General features: G+C 40.4%; 1 protein-coding gene across 5 annotated transcripts in view; it reads left to right on the top strand.

Moving 5' to 3' along the window:
- PICALM (phosphatidylinositol binding clathrin assembly protein) overlaps positions 1–18,718 on the top strand; it is a 65,203-nt gene extending 46,485 nt beyond the window's left edge. The window contains exons 13-23 of one of the 5 annotated variants that reach the window (XM_083821057.1): positions 612–761; positions 2,639–2,719; positions 5,189–5,296; positions 6,213–6,344; positions 6,435–6,465; positions 7,265–7,364; positions 8,837–8,860; positions 11,062–11,121; positions 12,547–12,651; positions 16,302–16,404; positions 17,334–18,718. In XM_083821057.1, the coding sequence (XP_083677183.1) occupies positions 612–761; positions 2,639–2,719; positions 5,189–5,296; positions 6,213–6,344; positions 6,435–6,465; positions 7,265–7,364; positions 8,837–8,860; positions 11,062–11,121; positions 12,547–12,651; positions 16,302–16,394 (884 nt within the window). In that variant the 3' untranslated portion in view covers positions 16,395–16,404; positions 17,334–18,718. The remainder of the gene's footprint in view (positions 1–611; positions 762–2,638; positions 2,720–5,188; positions 5,297–6,212; positions 6,345–6,434; positions 6,466–7,264; positions 7,365–8,836; positions 8,861–11,061; positions 11,122–12,546; positions 12,652–16,301; positions 16,405–17,333) is intronic. The other 4 variants (XM_083821053.1, XM_083821054.1, XM_083821055.1 and 1 more) reach the window with 4 other exon arrangements.
- Positions 18,719–20,889: the final 2,171 nt, after the last annotated feature.

Here is a 20,889-nt window from a genome sequence, read left to right as displayed (position 1 = left end):
CTTCTGCCCTGCGTGCCTACCTCAGTGCAGGTAAAGCTCTCGAGCATTACACGATGCCCAGTAACAAGATATCCATAAACAAAGTTTAAAGATCAGGAGATGGAAAAGTGCAGGTTAACAGCTCCAGTGTTGGGGTTTGGGGGATGTTCTTTATTTTGTTAAAGCCATCTGTAGAATTGACTCCTTTCTTCCCATCTGGGCTCTGTTGTGGTAGGAAGCAGTCACTGCTCTGGAGAATTTGTTGCAGGTATCAGAGGGCATGACCGAGGCAGGCAGAAGCTGGTTGTAAACACAACCAAGAGAAGTAATGTACTAACTCTCTATGTAAAACTATGGAAGAAGCACACTTTATAAGACCAAGACGGTATTAATTCATTTTAAAATTACAGGAGTGGCTAATACCTGTAGTCTTTCTGTTGAGCAGGGAGTGGATAGTTCTGGACAACTTGAAAATTAGGTAATTAGCTAGGTCACCCCAAATTTAGAGATGTCCAGGAGAAAACTATACTTCCTGGACTACTCTGAATTCTTACTCTCCTATCCCTAGGAAGCAACATATAACTAAATCCATCTCCCTTTTCTTCTTTCTCTTGCTCTCTGGAATTGGACAGATCCTTTTTCTGCTACTGTTGATAATGTTGATGATGCCATTCCAAACCTAAATCCTTTCCTTACAAAAACTAACGATGCTGCTCATCTGTCTGTGTCTTCTGATGTTTCTACTTTCACCAATAGGACACCCACACATGAAATGTTTGTTGGTAAAGTACCGTTTTAAACTAATTACCTGTTTCCTAAAATTTTAATAGTATTTTGGTTTCTAAAGTATATTTGTGGGGCCTTAGAGGAACTGAAAGCTGGTCATTTGGGGCTTTTGTGCTATGTTAGAACTTGATTTTATAGCTGTGCCATGAAAATAGCGTTAGTATCCTTGCTTAACTGCTTAAGTGTTTTTCTTTTTGATATAAAGAAACTTAGTTACAGCTAAAGCAGTTGCATTTCAGTACGTTTCAACACAGTTTTTTATGCTTGGGAATTTTAAGGTAAAATACTCTGTGTGCCTGAGAACTGAAAGGAAATGCTACTTTTCTGTTCCTCACGTTGAAATATTCTTTATAAATATCCCCTGCAAAAAAAAAGTGAGCTCCTATGTTTTTTCCCCCGTTGTGCTTGCATTAACAAAACTGATAAAGCCACGGGCATTTTGGTACATACTGTGCTCAAACTCTACCTACCAGGCAATTGACTAAGAACTCACCTTTTAAAAACTTAGTGAATAACTTAGTTCAGAGGTGATTCAATGTGCTGTCATACTAGAAATCCCTCTGCCGTTTCTGTTGGTGCAGGTACCTAGTAATTTGATTGTTTCAATATTTTAGCTTTTTTAGAAAAAATCAGTTAATTACATGCTAGTTCTGTTCCTAAGCAAAGTTTGGTTTAAAGACAGTCTTATGGAACCAACAGGGCTTTCTTTTTGCAGGTTGAACCCCACTAGAATAGATCTCAGAAGAATCCAGGCTGTCTTATAAGAGAGATTTGTTAGCTCTGACATTTGTTAACAAGGATGAAACAAAGGATCGCTTCAGAGATACCACCTGTATTTTGCCTAGTTTCCTGGCTCGTCTTTTCTTAGTGGGGACAGAAGGAGGAGCAGGTCTTTAGAGCAGAACTTGTGCTGTGAAACTCCTGTCCAGAATTCCCAGGGCAGATTAGCTGGCTAAGGCAGGAGCTTACAAATACTTGAAGCTGTAACTCCTGCATAATAACCTGGTCTGTTTCTAATCACTCTTTGCCATGCTTCCAAGACAATGTGTATGGCTGCAGGCGGATGGAGAATGACTGTTTGAAATACGCCTTTTTCAGTAGGGTTGTTATTCCACCACATCCTGTGCATTTGTTCTGCAGCCATACAGAAAGCCGTGTCAGTGCAGGGCTGTCAGCGAGCAGCTGGGTGAGCTTTGGGGATAAGTTTGGCGTCACATTCATCGCACTCAGCCCTGAAGTCACTGGAGATGGATGGCCTTGTGACACTGCTTTCCCTTCCAGCATCTCATTCTGTAAAGTCGTATCTCGATCCAAAGTGTGACTTCCTGGCAGACTGAGCTGTGAAACGTAGATGCAGCTGTAGTAGTAGCACAGGCAAGGTGTTACATTAATGTGAACGTGGATTTAAAATAATTCTTTCTGATTCTTTAGATCATTACAATCCATTTACTGAACTAAATCCCTTTGTGGCAACCAAATATGAATCCACTGTTGGGCTGTATCATTATACGTCAGGTATATTAAAAAAAATGCCTTGAAGCTTTTACACTTTTTTTTTTTTCCCAAGGGTGTAAAACATGGCATTTGCTTGAAAAGAAAAGAAAAATGTGTTTATCCTAACATAGCTGTGGTGTTGAAACAGTTCTTTTTCCCTTTAGTATTATAGATAATGAAAACTTGTTTCTTGTATGTCTTGTGTGTATTAATTTCATTTGTGTTATTTCTGTGTTATTAGACTATATGTGGGTTTATAGGCTAACCTGAAATTAAACTTCTGAATAGCAAACAGAGTATATCTTGGTTCTCTTTCTGTAACTCTCCTTCTTCTTCTCCTTTCCTGGCTTTCTCTCTTTTGTGTGCCATGCCTTATCAGACTCTTTTTGTGGTCCTCAAGCTTACCCTAATGCTTCTCATTTCCGCAATGAGCCTTCTTCTGTAGCTGGTCTATTTGGAGGTAGGTAATGGGATACAGCCTTACCACGAGCACGGAAATTTCAATGTGTTGTGTGCCTAGAGCTAGTAGGTGTATCATTGGCTACAGAAGTGTGTTATTACTTTGCCTCCAACTTTGATTCATGTAGTAGTGCTTATGCTAGATGTGTTGTCACAAGTGGTATGTGACTTGTGCTAAGTATTTAGTGTGAGAAATGAGTATCTCCCCATTTCAGGATTTCCTGTAGTTCCCATGTTGCCGCACGCCACATGAAAGGCTTCCACTTTAGAAGTATCTTCTCATCTTACTTAGCCTCACTGTTTGGAAGATAAAGGGACTGGGATGTTGCTGCTTCTGCCACTTTGGTTGATACACTGCTCTTAAGCAGTGCATTAAAACAAAGGTTTGCAACAAAACATGCCAAAGGTATCTGCTGCATTAAATTACTGTCTAATCACTTGTGCAGCTATGTAATGTCGGCGTAGTGACTTGGTACTGATGCTATTTCAGGAATACGTTGCTGACAGTTGTTAACTAGGCTGTGGACTGTGACAGATAATCCGTCTAAACCAGGTGGAAAGAGTGTTAACATTGCTGCTATGCCAGGTTTAGGAATACCTCCAGTGAATGTTTTGTGGAAGAGTTAATTCTTAAGTACATAAAGTTACGTTTTGTTTTACTGTCTTTAAATAGAAACCGGCTAGAGTCATTTAATGAAAGGTTAAATACTCTGTGTCACTGTTTCCTTTGTTCCATGTCCATAATAGAGTAATTAGTTCCTGTCAAGTCTTGTTTTACCCTCTTAAAGGAGCTCTGTCCGGCCTTTGCACCTTTCTAAACACGTAGGTTAGACAACGTGCCCTGGACTGATGGTTCCTACCAGCAGTAGGATTAGATCTTTTCAGAGCCTGACTCAAAGGAGTCCCACGTAACATTTTGTCTTCTCACTTAGCTTAATGTAGCTTGAAACATCCTAAAACGTGAGAGCAGGAGGTTTAGCTTGTACCAGTTAAGTCCATTTTCTTCAAGAAAAGTTAGAGCTATTTTAAGTCACGTTTTTTATTGGTATAGGCACAATTTTAAGAGTTGCAGGACATCCCATCAAAGGAATTCCTGTCTGCAGTTCAGAGTCTCTGAAATGGCTTGTTACAACTTGACGGTATACTTGTCACAAAGATACTCATTTTGGTTTGTTGTTTATTTACCCTCTATCTTCTCCCACATTACTGCTTCCCTTGTGTTGCTGTATGCTGGTCAAAATTTTCCTTTGATTTGTTTTTAATATAAGTTGTATAAATTCTTAGTGGCGGATGCTTTCGACTTGTATGTTCCTTTAAGACAAATAAGAAGAAAAGGTGATCCAAATCAGTCTATTCTGTGAAGCTTGTGTACAAGGATAGCATCACATAGTTATTAATTGGTAGGTGAAAGCTCATTTCAGGAGAACAGTAAGATTGAAATGAGCTGTCACAGCAAACTAAATGACACATCAGTTCATGGAGATGTTTTATTACCAAACTATTTGTCACCCTTTCCTTTTATTTCTCTATATCATCAAATTTTCTGTTCTCTAACAGAAAAGTTGATTTTCAAGATGGCATTGCATTCCTTGGTGCTTCTCATACAAAAGGAGTAACTACTTCTGTAACTGCCTGAATGTCAAGATGTCAAGGCACACATGTATACATAGACTTGCATGTGTGCTATATATAACATCAGAAATATGATTTTAGGAACAGCTCGGCATTCACTTTCATTTTATTGAGCAATCAACTTTATTTAATATTGCCCCAAAATCTCAATACTTTATGCTGCAATAAACTTTCTAAGGGTTGAAAAAAATATGTATTTGGAGAACACTTTACAAGCAGACTGTAGCTGCTTTACAGATGCGCAAGAGGAGACAAATGAAGTAATTAACGTGTTCTCAAATATAACTAAGCAGATGTTACAAAAATGTTAGTATTAGGAGCCTCTAACTGAGGGATTATGAGTCAGGCATCTTGGGACAGTACAGGTCTTGCTTTGGTTGTATCTGAGAGCAGCTCAACTAACACAAAAGATGGAGGGAGCAATCTGCGGGCAGCTAATCTTGAAACGGATTCTGTGTCCAGCCAGCTGCATTGCCTGCAAAAGCACAATGATTATTTCTTAATACATTTATTGTAAGTAGTTTGTGAAAGAAGAAGGATGTTATAAATAGTGCCGACATTTAGCAATGGGGCGAGGGTCTGCCGTGGCCTGTCTGCCTTATATTTTGAGAGAAGCTTTTTTTTTTCTTTTTTGAGGAATAACTTTAAATAAAGTGCTTCTAACTCTTTCCCAATACACTTCTTGATGTCAGGGTATAATCTGGGTATTTGAGGTATTCCTAATCTTTCTTCAGTACTTAAATAATCTACACGTTTGTTTGGCTTATCTTGCATAAGAAGATAAATTTATGGGAAGCATACTTTACAAAACATTAAACTTCCTTCTTTTTCCCCACAGGGTTCACTCCGTCCCCTGTTGCTCAACCACAGCCATCAGCTGGCCTTAATGTTGACTTTGAGTCTGTGTTTGGAAACAAATCTTCTAATGTTGTCCTAGATTCTGGTGGTAAGACGTGTACTAAAATAGATGACATATGTCCTTTAACATTTTATTTATTCTTGAAGTATAAATCTCTTAATCTGTTTTTACTCATATTGCTGTGACAATGTTCCAGTTGAAAAAAAGAAAGCAGGTTTTAAAAGGTCAATAACAGCATTCTTCACCCAGCTCTTTCTTGGACAATCAAAAAATTTTTTCCTTACATGCTATTTCTGTATGCATTCTGATGAAATGTTTACATTTATTTCCTACACTTAAAGCTTTTGTGCATTAAAACTTCACACTGTGAACAGCCTTTTTCATTTGTGTGTTGTCAACTGAAGTTTGCACTTGGAGACCATGGTCATAAGAAGTAGAGTTAATGTTACTTCTTAACTTTACGTGCAACACATTTTTTTAACACTTATTTGCTGATGTATTATATTTGGATATGGAGATGATTTATCTTATATGATCATTTCCTGAAAATAATCAAAACAGTTAATTTGGATTGTAATCATACGTTCTTTTGAGCATCCGGGAAGTAAATACTTTCTGGTCTTTTGACATTGGATTCTTTTGGTATTGGATTGGTTTTGGCCAGAAAAGTGATCTGCTTAAAAACAAATCTACATATTTTGATAAGATTGGAATCTTTTAGATAATCTTAATTTTGATTTACATTTTCATTGTTGTATAGTCTTTGTGAATCCATTTCATGTAAAATAGATGACATTTAAGTTAAACCAGTAGAGTAAAATCTCCTTTCTGTAGTAAATACCTCCTTTATCCATAGGCATAGTAGTCTTATACTTCTTGTACTTTGTAGCATCACTAGGTTAAATTTTGTATTTTAGCCTTTGTGTTGAACTTGCTGTCTACTTAACTGAACGTTCATGGGAGGTCAGTGACTCAAATTGCTTTTTTTGTTTATCATTCAAAGGCTTTGATGAATTAGGTGGTCTCCTAAAACCAACAGTGGCCTCCCAAAACCAGAGTCTTCCAGTTGCCAAAGTACCACCTAACAAGTTAGTGTCAGATGATCTGGATTCATCTTTAGCCAACCTTGTAGGCAGTAAGTATTGAATGACTTGCATGTAAAACACATACTTAATTCTTTTAAGTGAATGGAATTTCAATAGTGTCTTTTCCTACTTTGTGACAGATTTGGGCATTGGAAATGGAACTGCTAAAAAGTGAGTACGCCTAATCAAAAATTAAGCATTTTGATTTTCTTGGTAGCGAGATTTTATGAAAGTACAGGTTCAAATGTTTCCGTAAGAATAGCATGTTAACTTTCAGAGCACGCTTGGGACAGTGCTTCATTTCTCACGTGAGATACAATGAGTTGTTAAAAGCTGGTTGAAGGTGATTGTAGGCTGAGTAGTGACAGTGATAATACTTGGCAAGGTGTCATCCTTTCTATGATTCCTTTGGGATTGTCTGCATATTTGGGAAATGAATTGATCAAAACGTTGTAGTAGTTGTAGCAGACCTTATAGATACTTCTGTGTGATTCAAATGTGTGCAGAGCTGTATTAATGACTGTGAAACCACAACGTCACACTTGACATTGACCTTTAGAGAAGAGAATTTCAAAGCAGGGCCTATTCTAGAATAGCTAATATGTGTTCTAGCAGCAAAGTTGAGAATGCGATAAGCAAATTTCAGGCTTATTGGGGCATTCTGTGCTGATTGCGAAATCGTTTGAGAAATACAGTATGTGGTTGTTCTTAACTAAACTATTTTGACCCAAGGAAAGTCAGCTGGACTAACTTACCTATACTGGGGAACTTGACTGAGCTTAGATAAGGCTGAGGTGGCTCATACTAGACATCTTACCTCGCTTTTCCTACCAAAAACAAGTTGTCATGAGACATTTCTTCAACTCCTTTGCTGAAAGAAAGTCATGTTTCAAAGAGGAAATGGTATTTGCCTGAGGGAATTTAGTAAGCAAATCCATTGTTATCTAACAATTTACACATTTATTTGAAGTGATGTAAACTGGACTCAGCCAGGTGAAAAGAAACTAACAGGTGGTTCCAACTGGCAACCCAAGATTGCACCTACAACTGCGTGGAACGCTCCGACGTTGGTAAGCAAATGCTCATTTTAAAATAGAGTTCTGTGTAATTAGATATGTGGACTGACAAGTAACTGAAATTTGTAAGTGACCTATAGCTGTAGTAGAAAATCGAAGAAGTCAGTTTGAGATGTGTGTTTGTATTTTGTTTTCGTCACCTGTGCAGTTCTAGTACAGTAGTTGCAGTGTGACATGCAAGTTCGTCATAAATCAGTATTTGACCAGTCTCTCTCATGGCAAGATAGCTGGCTTTGTGTTTCACTAAACTGACATAAAGCTGTGAATTGAGGTGATGTGGGAGGGCACTTCACAGTCCGGATAAGTAGAAGTGCGAAAAGTGTGTTCATGGGTGCATCCCTGTGTCAAGCACGTCTAATGTTACAACACGTAGCCTGCTCTGGGAGTGAGAATGGGCAGGGAGATTAATCGTGGGGTACTTGCACAGGTGTCTGTGCAGCAATGCAGGCTATAGCTTTCTTAATGTGTGTAACTACTGCTTTCCTGCCCTGATGTGTGCAATCGTTTTTAATGCATCTCAGTTTGGGTGATGTCTATTTTTTAGTGTCTATTGTAGCATGTAGTATTGGCAAGGGGGTTGGGTAGCGTGTAGGGCAAGGTTTCTTGACTAATGTGTCCAAAAAAAAGTTTATGTGGGTAGTTTTTACAATGCTAATGAACACTTTTGCATATGAATCCTACTCACCCTTTCACCAATGACCTGGAGAACTGACGGAACAGGTAGCAAAAAGTCCCTGAGGATTTATTGCAGCTGTAACTGACTGGGGGAGGTTGAAGCCACAGTATAATAATAAAACATCATGGATTAGGAAAGAGTCTCTCTGTGGATCCACCAGATCTTCCTTAGTGGGTGCCCATTACCAGCTTAATCACATAGACAGAAATATTTGTGGGCCTTACTGGAGGGTGTGTAGGTATTGAAGAAACTGGGACTACTCACCTGCTTTAACGACTGGTGGTGTGAGTTTACGTGTGTGCTTGGATCTGTTGAATAACTTGTGTCTTGTGTGCACATCTTCTTGTGATAAGTCATTAAACTTAGCAGCTTTTATTCCTTAGAGATACTTTTGAGACACTTTTCCTGTGAAACTGTTAACATTAAAAAAAAATAATAAAAGGAAACAGAAATAGTCTAGAAGAAAGTTTGTCTTCCTGTGCTGGTCTATTTATTGTGGAGTTGCTGCTGCTTGCTAAATAAATATGCTTTTGAAAATAAGGCTTTCTTGCCTTCAGAAAAAAGGCATATATCAAATAAATGGACTATGCAAAATAGTTACAGACCTACTGGTGACAGTATCACAGATGTACGTTGTCTCATTAAATGACTTGAATTACAAGAATGTGTTGGGGTAGACATTTAATGTATTTGTGAACTAAAATGCTATCTGTGTATATTCCGTTGTGTAAGTATTTGCTTCTAATCCAGTGTTATTGCATTATGTAATTGTTCTCCCTGGGAAATACAGAATGGCATGCATTTTCCACAATACGTAAGTGAAACAACCCACAGCCTTTTTGCAATCAACTGGCATGCTGATATTAACCACTGCTGTTGCAGAATCTCATAACCTTCTTGCTATTTACACATTCCTCATTTTAAAACCTTTGGTGTGCCAAAAAATTCAGCTTTTCCTAGCATACACAAACTTCATAGGTGTTCTGCAGGCTCTTGACTCGAATGATGGCATGGGAAGTACCGAGATTTTTTTCCTTGCTTTAAACTGTACCATTTGCTGCCAGAGAGCTGGGGTGTGTGTCTGTGCTGCCTTTAATGCACTTGGTGACTTTTGAATGAAGATAAGGTGTTTGTGTTTGAATAACTGCATGAAATCTCACGGGCTTCTGTTATACTTGGCACTTTATCCACATTTATGGTAGATCTTGAATTATTTTTGGTGGGGAGAGACCAATATGCCATTAATGCTCCTATAAAAAAAGAAAATCCACGCTGACAGTTTACAGTGGGCAAGCAGTAACCTGTGCTTGCTGTCCGAGGAATGCAGTTTCTTTTCGTTTCAGAGGTTTTTTAATGTAAATATTGGTCTTTCCCTGTATCCTGTTTTCATTGCAGGGTAACTAAGTAAAGGATGGTAGGTCTATACTTGAGCACTCAAGAAACAAATTTAGTCAGCATGTTTGTAAGTGTGTAAGCAAAAAAAAAAAAAAAGAAAAAAAAAAGAAAAAAAACAAGCAAACAAAACCCTTCAGGGCAGCCTTTTCTGCTGTGTGGAGTACCTGGGTAGTAGGCAGCATAGATGATTCTTGACTGGGGAAATCTGTCCTGGTGACAATTGACATACCGGTGACACCAGCCACTGTACATGGGCAGGCAGCTGACACTTAAGGATTGACTGCAGAAGCAGCATTGCTGATGTCTTATTCATTAGGTTACCACTTGTCTGCTGTAATTAACGCAGCATTATGGATATTTTGCTGCTTCCCTTTTTTCTGTATTAACAATCTCCTGTGCACTGAGAGCTGTGTATGGTCTTTGTCTCATTACGAACAGTATTCCCCACAGCGCAGGACATAGAAATTAAACTTTTTCTTAAGAGAAGCTAACAGGAGGTGGAGAGGATAGACAGCAAGCTATCTGAATACTTATAAGCACAATTCATAGTCCAGAAAAACAACGAGACATTTTTTGTCCTTGTAAGAGTTTATACTAATTTCAGAAGTGGCTCATGAAACTGAAAAACAAAGTGGTTCTGATATGAAGAGCTGATATGAAGAGATATTATAAATATCTCTTCTGATATGAAGAGATATTTAATATATTTTCCTACTTCCTAAGAGTTATCAGCTGTTCTTATGTACATGTTGCCAAGTTGTTTATAAACAGTAGCTTCATCCCAGTTTTTTTCTGTTGACAGCATTTTTACTGTAACTTCATAAAAGTTACGAGCGGGTTACGGGTAATATAAACATGTCTATAAAGTATTAAGAGGATTTTTAACCTATTCAAATTGAGTGCACTAATTGGGTGAGTGAGAGGGAACGTAAGGTGCAGATTCACGTTTTCTCTGTAGATGTAAATTCTTTTTGGAGTTCTGTCTGCTTTAGTGAATGATCCCACTGTAGCTTTAGAACTAATCATTTATCCTGTTAGCTAGATTTACTTTTGAGACTGAGGAAGAGACGAGAAAAGCCAGTTAAGTTACCATCCCAATCGTTAGATGTTAGAGTTGAATTTATACTGAAACGTGGTAGGAAAATCCCCTGGCTAGATAGAAGAGAATTCCTGTAATGTCTACAGAAGCAGTGGTAATTTGACCTTTTGATCCTTAAAATTCTCTCTTAAGATCCTTTGTGCACCGTTACTTCTGATTTTGAAATATAAACATTTACTTCATGGGATTCAAAATTTTTTTCTGAATTTTCCCTCTAAAATTTCTGTTTATCATACTTTGTTCTTTAAAGAGAAAGCGAAGAAAGCCAGGAGAATGGTAGCTTGCAGTTTAGTCAGCCAGAGTTCAAAGAGCTTAAAAGCAAATATTTCATTATAAAATTGTCAAGGTCATCTAGAAGCTTTAGCTTAGATACTCGGTCTCCGATAATTTGGGTACATTTTAACACAAGACTGCAAATTCCAATAAGTGCACAATTACTCTTTGCTATATTCACAATGTGCAAAGCGCTGCGGCGTGCAGCTCGTGGTCTCCTTTCAGTTCACCCCTGTTTGTCACTTCAGGCACCACCCGTCATGGCGTACCCTGCCACAACACCGACAGGAATGATGGGCTACGGGATGGTAAGTACAGCTGCTGTAACCCCAGCAGAAGTCAGACACTCTGTTAGGATTTAATTGCTTATTGCAATTTAACTGCTTATTGCAGTAGCAGTGTTTTTTTTCTGAACTACTTTACTAGAGACTGAATTTCAGCCCCTTATTCTTCACCAGATCAGTAAAAACCTGGTTTTCTGCATGAACATAGTGGGTTTTTTTACATGAAATTCAGACCTTTCTTACCTTACCTGGTTGTTTTTTTGTTTAAATTAAGACACTGTATTCTTGTTGGGCTCTATTGGTGTAGGAATAGGTCTGTCATGTAAGTATAGCTACACTCACAACAGGAGTGTTTTATTAGTGAAGTGAAAACCATCCCCAGGTACGTGCTCCCAACCTCAGCAAAAGGTATCTGAAGTGGATGATGCTACAAACCTGTGAGACTGTGGCACTGTGTTGTGGTGTCGCTTGAGAATTGCACTTGTCACTGACACACCAGTGCCACAAGTCCTTTGATACAGACCTGACTTTGCTGCTTGTTGCTCCAGAAAATTGTTCAGAGTGTTGTTCTTAGCTCCAATTTGAAAATACTTCTGAAATGATGGGATTTAACTCTTTATTAGTATGCTTTTACTGGTACAGCACAGCTTTGCTGAGTTGGCTAAAAAGGGAGGGAGTTTTCCTAGAATAACTATTTTGCTAAATGGCTCCCTGATTTGTATAATAAAAATAAGCTGAAATGCTTCATCTTATAATCAAATTTGATTCGCGATTTATAATTCCTATGCCTTCAGTAAACGAGCAGCTAATGTGGCAAATGGTGTTCTGGAGGGTCTCGTGTTCTCCCTTACCCATTCCCTAACTCCTGTAGTGTGTTTTGTGCAAAGTCGCTGTGGTTAAACTGCCTTAGTGCCGACTCAAACTTGATCAATACAACCAGGCACTGCAGGTACAAGAAGCATTTTCCTGGTGATTTTGATTGAGCAGCTGGGGAAGGTAACATCTCAGAACACTTTAGACTTTGATTGCAAAATGACTTACCGTTAACTTTACACGTAGTTCTCAGTTTTGAATTTTTCCTGAACTCCACCAGCTCTGTAAAATGGTTCTTATGCTTCTGGAGGCATGGACAGGGAAGTGTTGTCAGACCTCAGTTTTAGGGGCAAGACGAGCAGCACAAATGCTTGTGTTTAAACAAGTATTTCAGTGTTTCAGATCTCTGCAGCAAGAGATGAAATGGGCTCTGTTGTTACTGTGAATATTCCTTAACAATGCTCTGTTTCTTACTAGTAACCTGTATTTGTGGAATAAAGTAGAAATGTTTTATATGATTGCACATAGCAGATATGGCCAAGGCTTTTCATGCATTTACCATTTTCCTTTCTCTTCTTAATTAGTTGAAATATACTAATGCTACATATGACTTGATATTGTCCTGATTTTTTTTAGCCATCACAGATGGGAGGTATACCAGTAATGACACAGCCAACTTTAATATACAGTCAGCCTGTCATGAGACCACCAAACCCTTTCGGCCCTGTACCAGGAGCACAGGTGTGTACATTCAAAATTACAAATACAAAAGGAACAAATTATAGCTGGGTCAGTTTCTTTAAAGGTACTTCAGTATCTTGTGTTGGGCAAATGCATTGCACAAGCACGTTAGTTCATGTAAGGATTGATTCTTATGCCCAGGGTGATGGCATCGAGCTTGTTTTACAAAAGCAAAGCAGATGATGTCTTAAGCCATTGTTCTTCTGGAAGTATGATTGAGGTTTTCCTTTGTTTACGGCACAGTAAAGATATTCAATAGCTGTACAAACCACTCTGGTCTTTCCCCACAAGAAAGATGCTACATGTGCCTGCTTTTTTGGTTCTCATGTAATGTTCTGTATAGATCCATTCCTAACTGGCTGGAATAAAAGATGTGGTGAAGGGATACTCTGAACACTGAAAGTAGCTGCCTATCCATGCTGCTCCTGAATTCTTCGCTTTGGTTGTTTGTTTTGCAAACTTCTGTCACTGGGAAGATTGCCTGGACTCAGACCAAGAAATAGGGGGGGGAGGGAAGAACGTGGGGGGGAAACAAATATTGAATGCTTCCATACTATTTTCAGAAAACAGTGAGATCATTGAGAATTTACCAAGATACTCATATTTAATACCTGTAGTAAGGTGGAGCCAAGTTTAGTTGGAAGATTGGAACTCCGGTATTAATGCTGCGTGTTTTTACTTGCCAGTCACGTTTCTTAAAGTTCACGCTGTACTTTGTGATTCCATTTTTAAAAAGTATGTAATATATTGGGATTGTATTTTGATCTTACTTTATAGTAAGATCAAAGCTCTGTCTTCGTAGGTGGCTGTTCAAAAACATGCAGGTATTTCTTCATTTAGGTGAAGCACCCAAACTTGTGTATGGGGGGTGTGTGTGTGTTTGGGCCTCTGGAATGTGGAGGGAACAGACTTCAACAGTAAATTGGAAGGGAAAAAAGCCTCAAAATTTTCTCCAGTGCCTTAATCTGACCCTTAACAGGAAAAGCTGTTTTATGCTTCCAGTGGGCAGTGTCCAACCTCTTCTCACTTCAGAGTTATGTGGGTAGATTTATTTTTTTAAAGGCTGTCTGTGAAAGAGCCACTGTTAGGTTTCTTCACCTAGAAATGCTGTTTACAATGGACTTTCTTTTGGGCTTCTGAAAGCAGATTTGTACGTTCATTGTCACTTCAGGCAAATGATTCAGCATCTTTTGCTTGGGGTTTTATGTATTTCATGGAAAAAATGTTTGACCTGCCTAATTAGGCAGGCCTGTCTAATTCACTTATAAACAGGTAGGTGGGTCTAAATAGGTGGGTTGAGCCTTCCTGCCTCATTTGACATTGCAGGGCTTGGTCTAGGTTGAATCCCAGCTGGCTGTCATAACAGGAAAAGGAGGAATTAATCACAAGTGAGGTGTGTAGAGCTATGTTTATTGTGATTATCTGACAGCATGCTTGGTTCCTGCAAAAATGAATTTGGTTGAAAACGCGCCCTTTGAATCAGCACTTACTGCATGACCAGGAAGGATTTTCCTTCAGACACAGTCTGCATTGCTTGCAGGTGCTGAGTTCTCAGAAATCTGACTTCAATAAAGCAGAAGGTGTTGGAGGTGAGGCTTTGGGTCTGGTCCCGCATAGTGCCTTGCATTTCAAACAGCATGAGCACTGGGCAGGAAGGAGGCGAAATCCAGCTCTAAACCTATTGGTGCTAGAGGAACCGATGGCCAGTGCTGTTGTTCTTAAATGCTTCTGCTAAAAAACTGCTGTGGTACGTTCTGGTTTTAGTTATATTTATAAGCAGTATTCTAGATAGATGTGATAGATGTAGGAAACCTTATCTAACTATACTTCACACTAGTTTTAGGCTTCCTTTTTAATAATTAGAGAGTCTTGTTAAAATATGTATTTGTTCTAAGTTACTTTGTCTTGTCTGAATTTAGCTGAGCCATCTAGTAAGTATTTGATGTGAACAGACTTCCTGAAATTTCACCTCTATTTCTGGTTACACGCTGATGTTACACAAATGGCAGAGCTCTAAACCTACCAGTCTTCCACACTGCTTTCAAACTGGGACGTTTCTTTGGACTTGATTTGGTAAATTTCCAATTAACACCAATTTAACAGGATTTTTAATGTGCAGCTTCAAGTCATTTGACCACGAAGAGAGAGGATGTGACGTGAAATCAAGTTGCAGTGGGCATGCCTTGCTGGAGTTAGGACTCTGATAGACTTGTCATTGGTATCATCAGCCTGCTTCAAATCCTGGAGAGTGCTGTTGGGGTGGGAGCTGCAGCTTTCCAGAGGAACAACTGGGTTGGAAAGGAGGGCTTCTGACACCCCGAAACTGCTTCTCGAGCACTTCCCATCCTGTCTCATGGCTCTTCCATAACCTGTCTGTGGGGACTGGGTCAGGGTGCCTCATCGGTAGCAGGGTTCCAGGAAGGAGATAGGTTTCAGTCCTGGTAGAGAGTATCGATCCTAAAAGAACTCCTCCCTGTTATATGGTTTCCAAAAAATTAATGTGAAAAATGTTATTTTGCAATGGCAGTATTTACACTCCGGGCACTGCTGCAAGCAGTTGCCGTGAGCGTGTTCCCTGTCACACGTAGGTGGGCAGCCGCTGAGCGGTTCTGAAGGAAATACACCTCCACGCAGGGGGCTCTGCACTGGGTACGGAGCGCGCGTGTGCGCTGGTCACTTGTGACTCAGTTACCAGTAAAGTGGTGGAGCTGGAAGTGGAGAAAGCCGACTGTTAACTTGTAACCGCGAAAACAGGCAAGTTCTTTGAGGGGCAAGGGCAAGCATAATTTAAAAAAGCACCATTTATAACTGGGAAAGCACTAATAAAGGGGAAAAGAGCTTTAAAAAAAATCAAGAAAACGAGTAGTAGATACTCCTGCCATTGCAGCTTGGGGATTATTGGTTCCTTCCAGCAGCGGCTGCTGAAAAGCCAGCATCCCTACCTGTCAATTCTGCACTTCGTATGGCTGAGTTGGTACTGGGGTGCTTTAAAGGCGTGGCTGTCTGGCTGAGTTGGTAGTGGGGTGCTTTAAAGACGTGGCTGTCTGGTGGGATTTTTGTCAGGGCACGGACTGGTGGCTTCAGTCTTCAGTTCGCACTTAAAACAGCAGTAGTTGACAAACTCTTGTTTATTTCCCCAAGAATATATCCCGTGCTCTCCATTTAGGCCCCAAGTTAAGAATGATCTTTTAGGTGCTTTCCATCCTCTTTTTTTAGACGCCTCATACTTTAAGGGGAAAAGACGCCGAGAGCTGTTTCTTCAGGAGAAAGATGCCCGGGCGGCTGCTGGGCACGGTTCCACAGCTTTCCCTGGGAAGCAGGCAGGGCGCTGACGTTCCTCAGGAGTGTCAGGTCTTGTATCTTCTTTTGGAGAAAACTGCTGGGAAAGCGCAAGGCTTACCTGCTTGTTTGGAAAACACCCCTTCAAGTTTCCTTTCTGGAGGGACACATCTGGCTCGTTTCCGCATTACGCCAACCATGACGAGGCTTTCTGTTTTCCATGTGACCAAAACCTTGGTTTAATAGTTGGTTTCTGCCAGGTTTGCCTCTTAACCTCCCCTTGTCCTTTCATTACATGTTCAGCTTTCATATTCTGTCATTGAGACCTTTTTTTCTTTTTCTTTCCCTTTCTCTGTCGTCTTTCCTACTAGCTGTCTGCAGCATCCAGCCCTTCCAGTCAGAGTCCTCACAGAGCCTCAGGAAAGGACCCCTTTGCAGAGCTCTCTCTCCAGGATTTCTTGTAGAACAACTTAGGTATTGTCCATTATTCTGGGGAGATGCTGGTTTTGTGACATAGAAATTAAAGCTCTAATTCCTGCTTTATGGCTAGAAGTGGTTTAAGAAAACGCTAATAAAAACCAGTCGAGTTGGAAGCATTGTGGAAGTGACTGGGAATTTCAGTATCCTTGGCAGTTCAAGGGCCTCACCAAGCGGAGCAGTGTTTAGCTTCAGCCCACTGGAAACAGTTTGGTAGCTCCCTTCTGCGCTGCAGGAGCCAGGGCACGCAGCACTTGCTAGGGAGACCGGCCTGGTTCTGCCTGCTGTTCACGGGTACATAAACGTCAGGAAAACGTTGAGGGCTCAGGGTTAGCAGCACCCACCTGACTGCTTCCGACGGTCTGCTCGCGCCCTTCGCCGACTGCTCGGCCTCCTGCAGGAGGTGCTGGGCTCCGAGTGTGCAGGGTTTGCGTTTCAGTACGGACGTGTCATGGGATCCTCCTGGTCATGTTGGTATTGGGGTGGGTGGGAGCAATAATGAGTGAAACCTTAAAATAATGTAAGAATAAAGAATACGCGGTGCAAAGAGTAGGCTGTTAGCGCACAGCGCGTTCTGCTCGTCCTTGGGCGCTTCCTCTGGAGCAAAGCGAACGTGGCCTTGAGCTCGCTGTGCGGCCGCGCTGATCTGTGTCACCTTGCTGCTGGTGGCGAGGTCCCGTGGGTCAGTCAGGTTTGTTCTTGTTGGATGGAACAGCTCAGTGCAAGCAGGCGTTCTGAAGGCTGGTGTAGTCGGACAAATGTCCTCATCTGTTCTTATTTCTTGGCAAATTTCTATTCACAACTTCAGAACTGTGGCTATCCTGGGCATTTGGGGAATGGAAACCTTTGAAGAAAGCACAAGTTTGTAGTAAAATCCCACTTCTCGTGATGCCGGATGTTAACGTGAAGGTTTTTCGTCTTTCCAGATTCAGTTTATGTAACTGGGTTAGATGGAAGAGAAAGAACGTTTCCAAAAAGATGTGCTCACCAGTAAGCCCCCACTCCAGGAAAAACTGAACTTCAGTCTGTCAAACTCTCCTCTTCCACTAAGTGATGCCGTGACACGATGAAGACCAATGAAGGAACCTGGGACAACTCCATCGGAAAGCATCGATACGCAACACAAAGCCAAGAATTGACATCAGTTAAGACTGAGATCTGTTCTTTCGTCCTGGTGACTAACACGTCAATACTTTCAGCTTCTAATAATATCCATAATCGATAACGTACAAAGAGAAGCCTTTATTCTGGAAATTGAGATTGATGTTTGGAAATGCTGTCTGGATTGGAGATGTGTCCTTTGCCGTAACTCAAAACAAGACTCCGGGGAGGGGAGGGTCAAATCCTAACTCTTAATTCTGCAGTTACCTTTTCTTCAGTCCTCACAAATGTAGGCACAGCAGTAATGGAAATTAACTTTTTTTAAAAAAAATTATATATTCAGTTTGCAGTAGACATTCCTTATGTATTATTGTTTGTATTTATTTATGATTATCAATTTAACATTAATATTGTATCAAAAAAAAACTCCTTATGAAAATGAGTATGGATGTATACAGTATGTCTGATTTTTATCCACAAAGAATGAATCTGATTCAGAATGCTTTTCAGCTGACATACAGAGCACTAAATATTTTAAAGGTCTGAATCTAATGAATTCTCAGTATATATGGGAATTAGGGAAGAGCTGTAAAATGCATTAATCCTTATAGTCAATTCTGTGCCTAGGATTTTGCAAGGGAACAGTTAACTGACTAGAAGAAGCACTACATTTTTAATTCAGCATTAGTGCATTGGGAAGGAACTTTATTGCTTTGTGCTTGGCATGTCATTATTTTTACATTTGACATTATAAGGCCTTTCCAAAATGAATGTGAGGAATTGCTTTCACTTTAAGACTTTCCTTCTCTTCTGTAAAAATAAAATAAAATAAAAAACAAAAAATTGAGGTATCGTGAGTTGGGGGGGAAGCCTTTTCATTTGGCTAGTGCCATGTTTCTGATCACGTACCTTTTAAGAGTTAAAAGCGGGAAGTAGCTTCCTTACATACGCCTAGCGGGAATTTAGATAATGAAGAATTAAAGCAGCACTGTTGATCGGTGCTTTGTGTAAATACATCATTACTTCTGGGTGGAGAGGGGCCTTCAGAAGGATAGTCAGTGATATGAAAGCAATTCTGTACATGAATTAAAGCATACTTGCTGCATTGTCTCTGCAGATTCTATTTTTGTTTAAAATATTAAAATGTATGTTAGCAAAGATGGGTGGATTTTCAAATAAAATGCAGCTTCCACAGAATTTTGTTACGGTATGAACGTCTGAGGTGCTTTTCTTTTTTGCTGCTTACAAATGTGCACTGATACTTGCATTGTTTACTTAATAAAATACCAAATGTATTTCACACGTGCGGATTGTATTGCAGGCCGTGCACCACGCCGTGAACGCCACGATCTGTGCGATGTCTTCCCGGTGGTGCCGTAGCGGAGGGTCGTAGTTCATCGTAAGGAGTTGTCGCAGCAACAGCTGATTCCTTAAGATGATGTTTCCCCATCTTCTAGTCTTTCAAAATACTCATGGCAGTAAACTTGCACTGTTTATAACCAGGCAAGAAGCACAAATACACCAAAAATTATTTAGGTATCTTCCCCAAGATAGCTAATGCTGGAGAAGGTTTGAGCAGCTGCTCGCGCCACCGTCTGCTTTAGATGCTGGTTTTCATCACGGGGTTCTGATAGAAGTGGAATTTCCCTCTCAACTACCCTAAGCTGGTCCTGAAGGTATATAACTGTACATCTTCAAATGATCGGTAATATAGAATTTTTCTAAAAGCATAAATAAAAACATTGAACCTGTTTCAGCGTACCTAATGCACAAGCTTAGATCTGGTGAGTTTCGTATACAGCTTACTTAAATCCTTACCTCCCTACAGCGAGGCTTTCAGTCTGGGGGTGTGCCGCCCAAGAACAATTTCTTTTCAGTTTTTGCTTGCAGTTAGAACGTCAGAAATGTGGATTATAGCTGAGTCGAGGTTAGATGGGGAAAAAAAAAAGTGGATGTTTGTGTCCTGATGGCTAAATTGGTGACTGCTAGGGAAGGGATTGTTCAGAAACACTGTTCATAGCTCATAGAAAAGGTTAAGGCAGACACTGTTCCTTCTCCATATCCCGGTGTGCTGGGCTGTGATAAACACCAACCTCCGTTTTAGGGCTGATGCTCTGTGCAGTATTTTCAGTCTGTTTTGTTGAATTTACTTAGACCTTTTTGATTCCTTAGAGCCCCTTTTGGGGGGCTGTGAGCCTGAGGTTGCAAACTCCTGGTCTCCAAAAAGGCTCTTCTGTAGGGATGACTAACTCTGTTATCCTCTGCTGGTAACTCACAGTTGCTGCGTTGCGGAGCACAGATGCTGTCCAGGCTAAACCTTGTTGGAGGCTTTGATAATGAACTTTTAGTTTTACTCTTCAGGGAAGGAAAAGAAAAAGAAGGCTTGAGAATTTTCTGAGGATTATTTTCCCATTTAACTTCTTCCTAATAAGTATGTTTGCTTTCATTATTGCTGGAATAACACTCAGTTGTATCTTAATTGAAAAAGCATAGCTCAGACATGTTTCTTTTTGAATTACTGTGCATTTTCAGTAACAGGGGAATGCGAAAACCTGATTCTCTTCAAAACTGAGGTCAAAGGTTGTATAATCTAGAAGAGCAAACTGTCTGAGAAAGCTTCCTGTGCTGAGGAAGCAGTGCTTGGTTAGAGGGTTGGAGCTCTTTTTAGAGCTTTGTGAAGAAAACTAGCGTGTAGGAATCAACATTTTTCATCAGAGATTTATATAATTAGAACCGTTGGACTTGTTTCCTGAGACATTCATTGTTGCCCCAACAAGAATCTGAACAGCTGTAACCTCGCAGCTTTTCTAAAAGCGCAGATGCAGATCGTTCATCTGACAACCTAAATTCTCCTGCTTCCGTTAAATGCAATCGTTCAGTCAGAAGGACCTTTGGAGACATCGAGTCCGACCGCCTGACCCCTTCAGGGCTAACCAAAAGCTCAGGCACGTTCCTGAGGGCGCTGTCCAAATGCCTCCTGAACTCTGACGGGCACGGGGCACCAACCACCTCGCTAGGCAGCCTGTCCCAGCGTCTGACCACCCTCACTCTCTTTGTTTCAGTTGCAAACTAAACCGAGCTGTTGCTTGCAATAAATTCACACTGCCAGTACCTCAGGAAATGCTTAAAATTGTCACTGTGTGACTGTGACATCAGGTACCCATTCAACCAGCTGCTGAACTCCCAAAATTCCAGCTGCCGAGCAGCCCTTCAGCAAGAAAGGGGGCACGGGGTGAAATCCTGCTTCAGTTAGATGAACAATAGGTGTTTGCAGAGCCTGGTGGAAGTTTGGGAGAGACGTAAATGGATTGCAGCTTGAAGGCCGTGACATAATTGAGATTGTGGCAGAAAAGGGAGAATCGGGTGCCAAAGCACTGGGAG

The sequence above is a fragment of the Anser anser genome (assembly GCF_964211835.1).
Source record: "Anser anser genome assembly, chromosome: 1".
NCBI classification, from domain to species: Eukaryota; Metazoa; Chordata; class Aves; order Anseriformes; family Anatidae; genus Anser; species Anser anser.
Note: the sequence above shows the minus strand (reverse complement) of the source record. Positions and strands in the feature narration are given on the sequence as shown.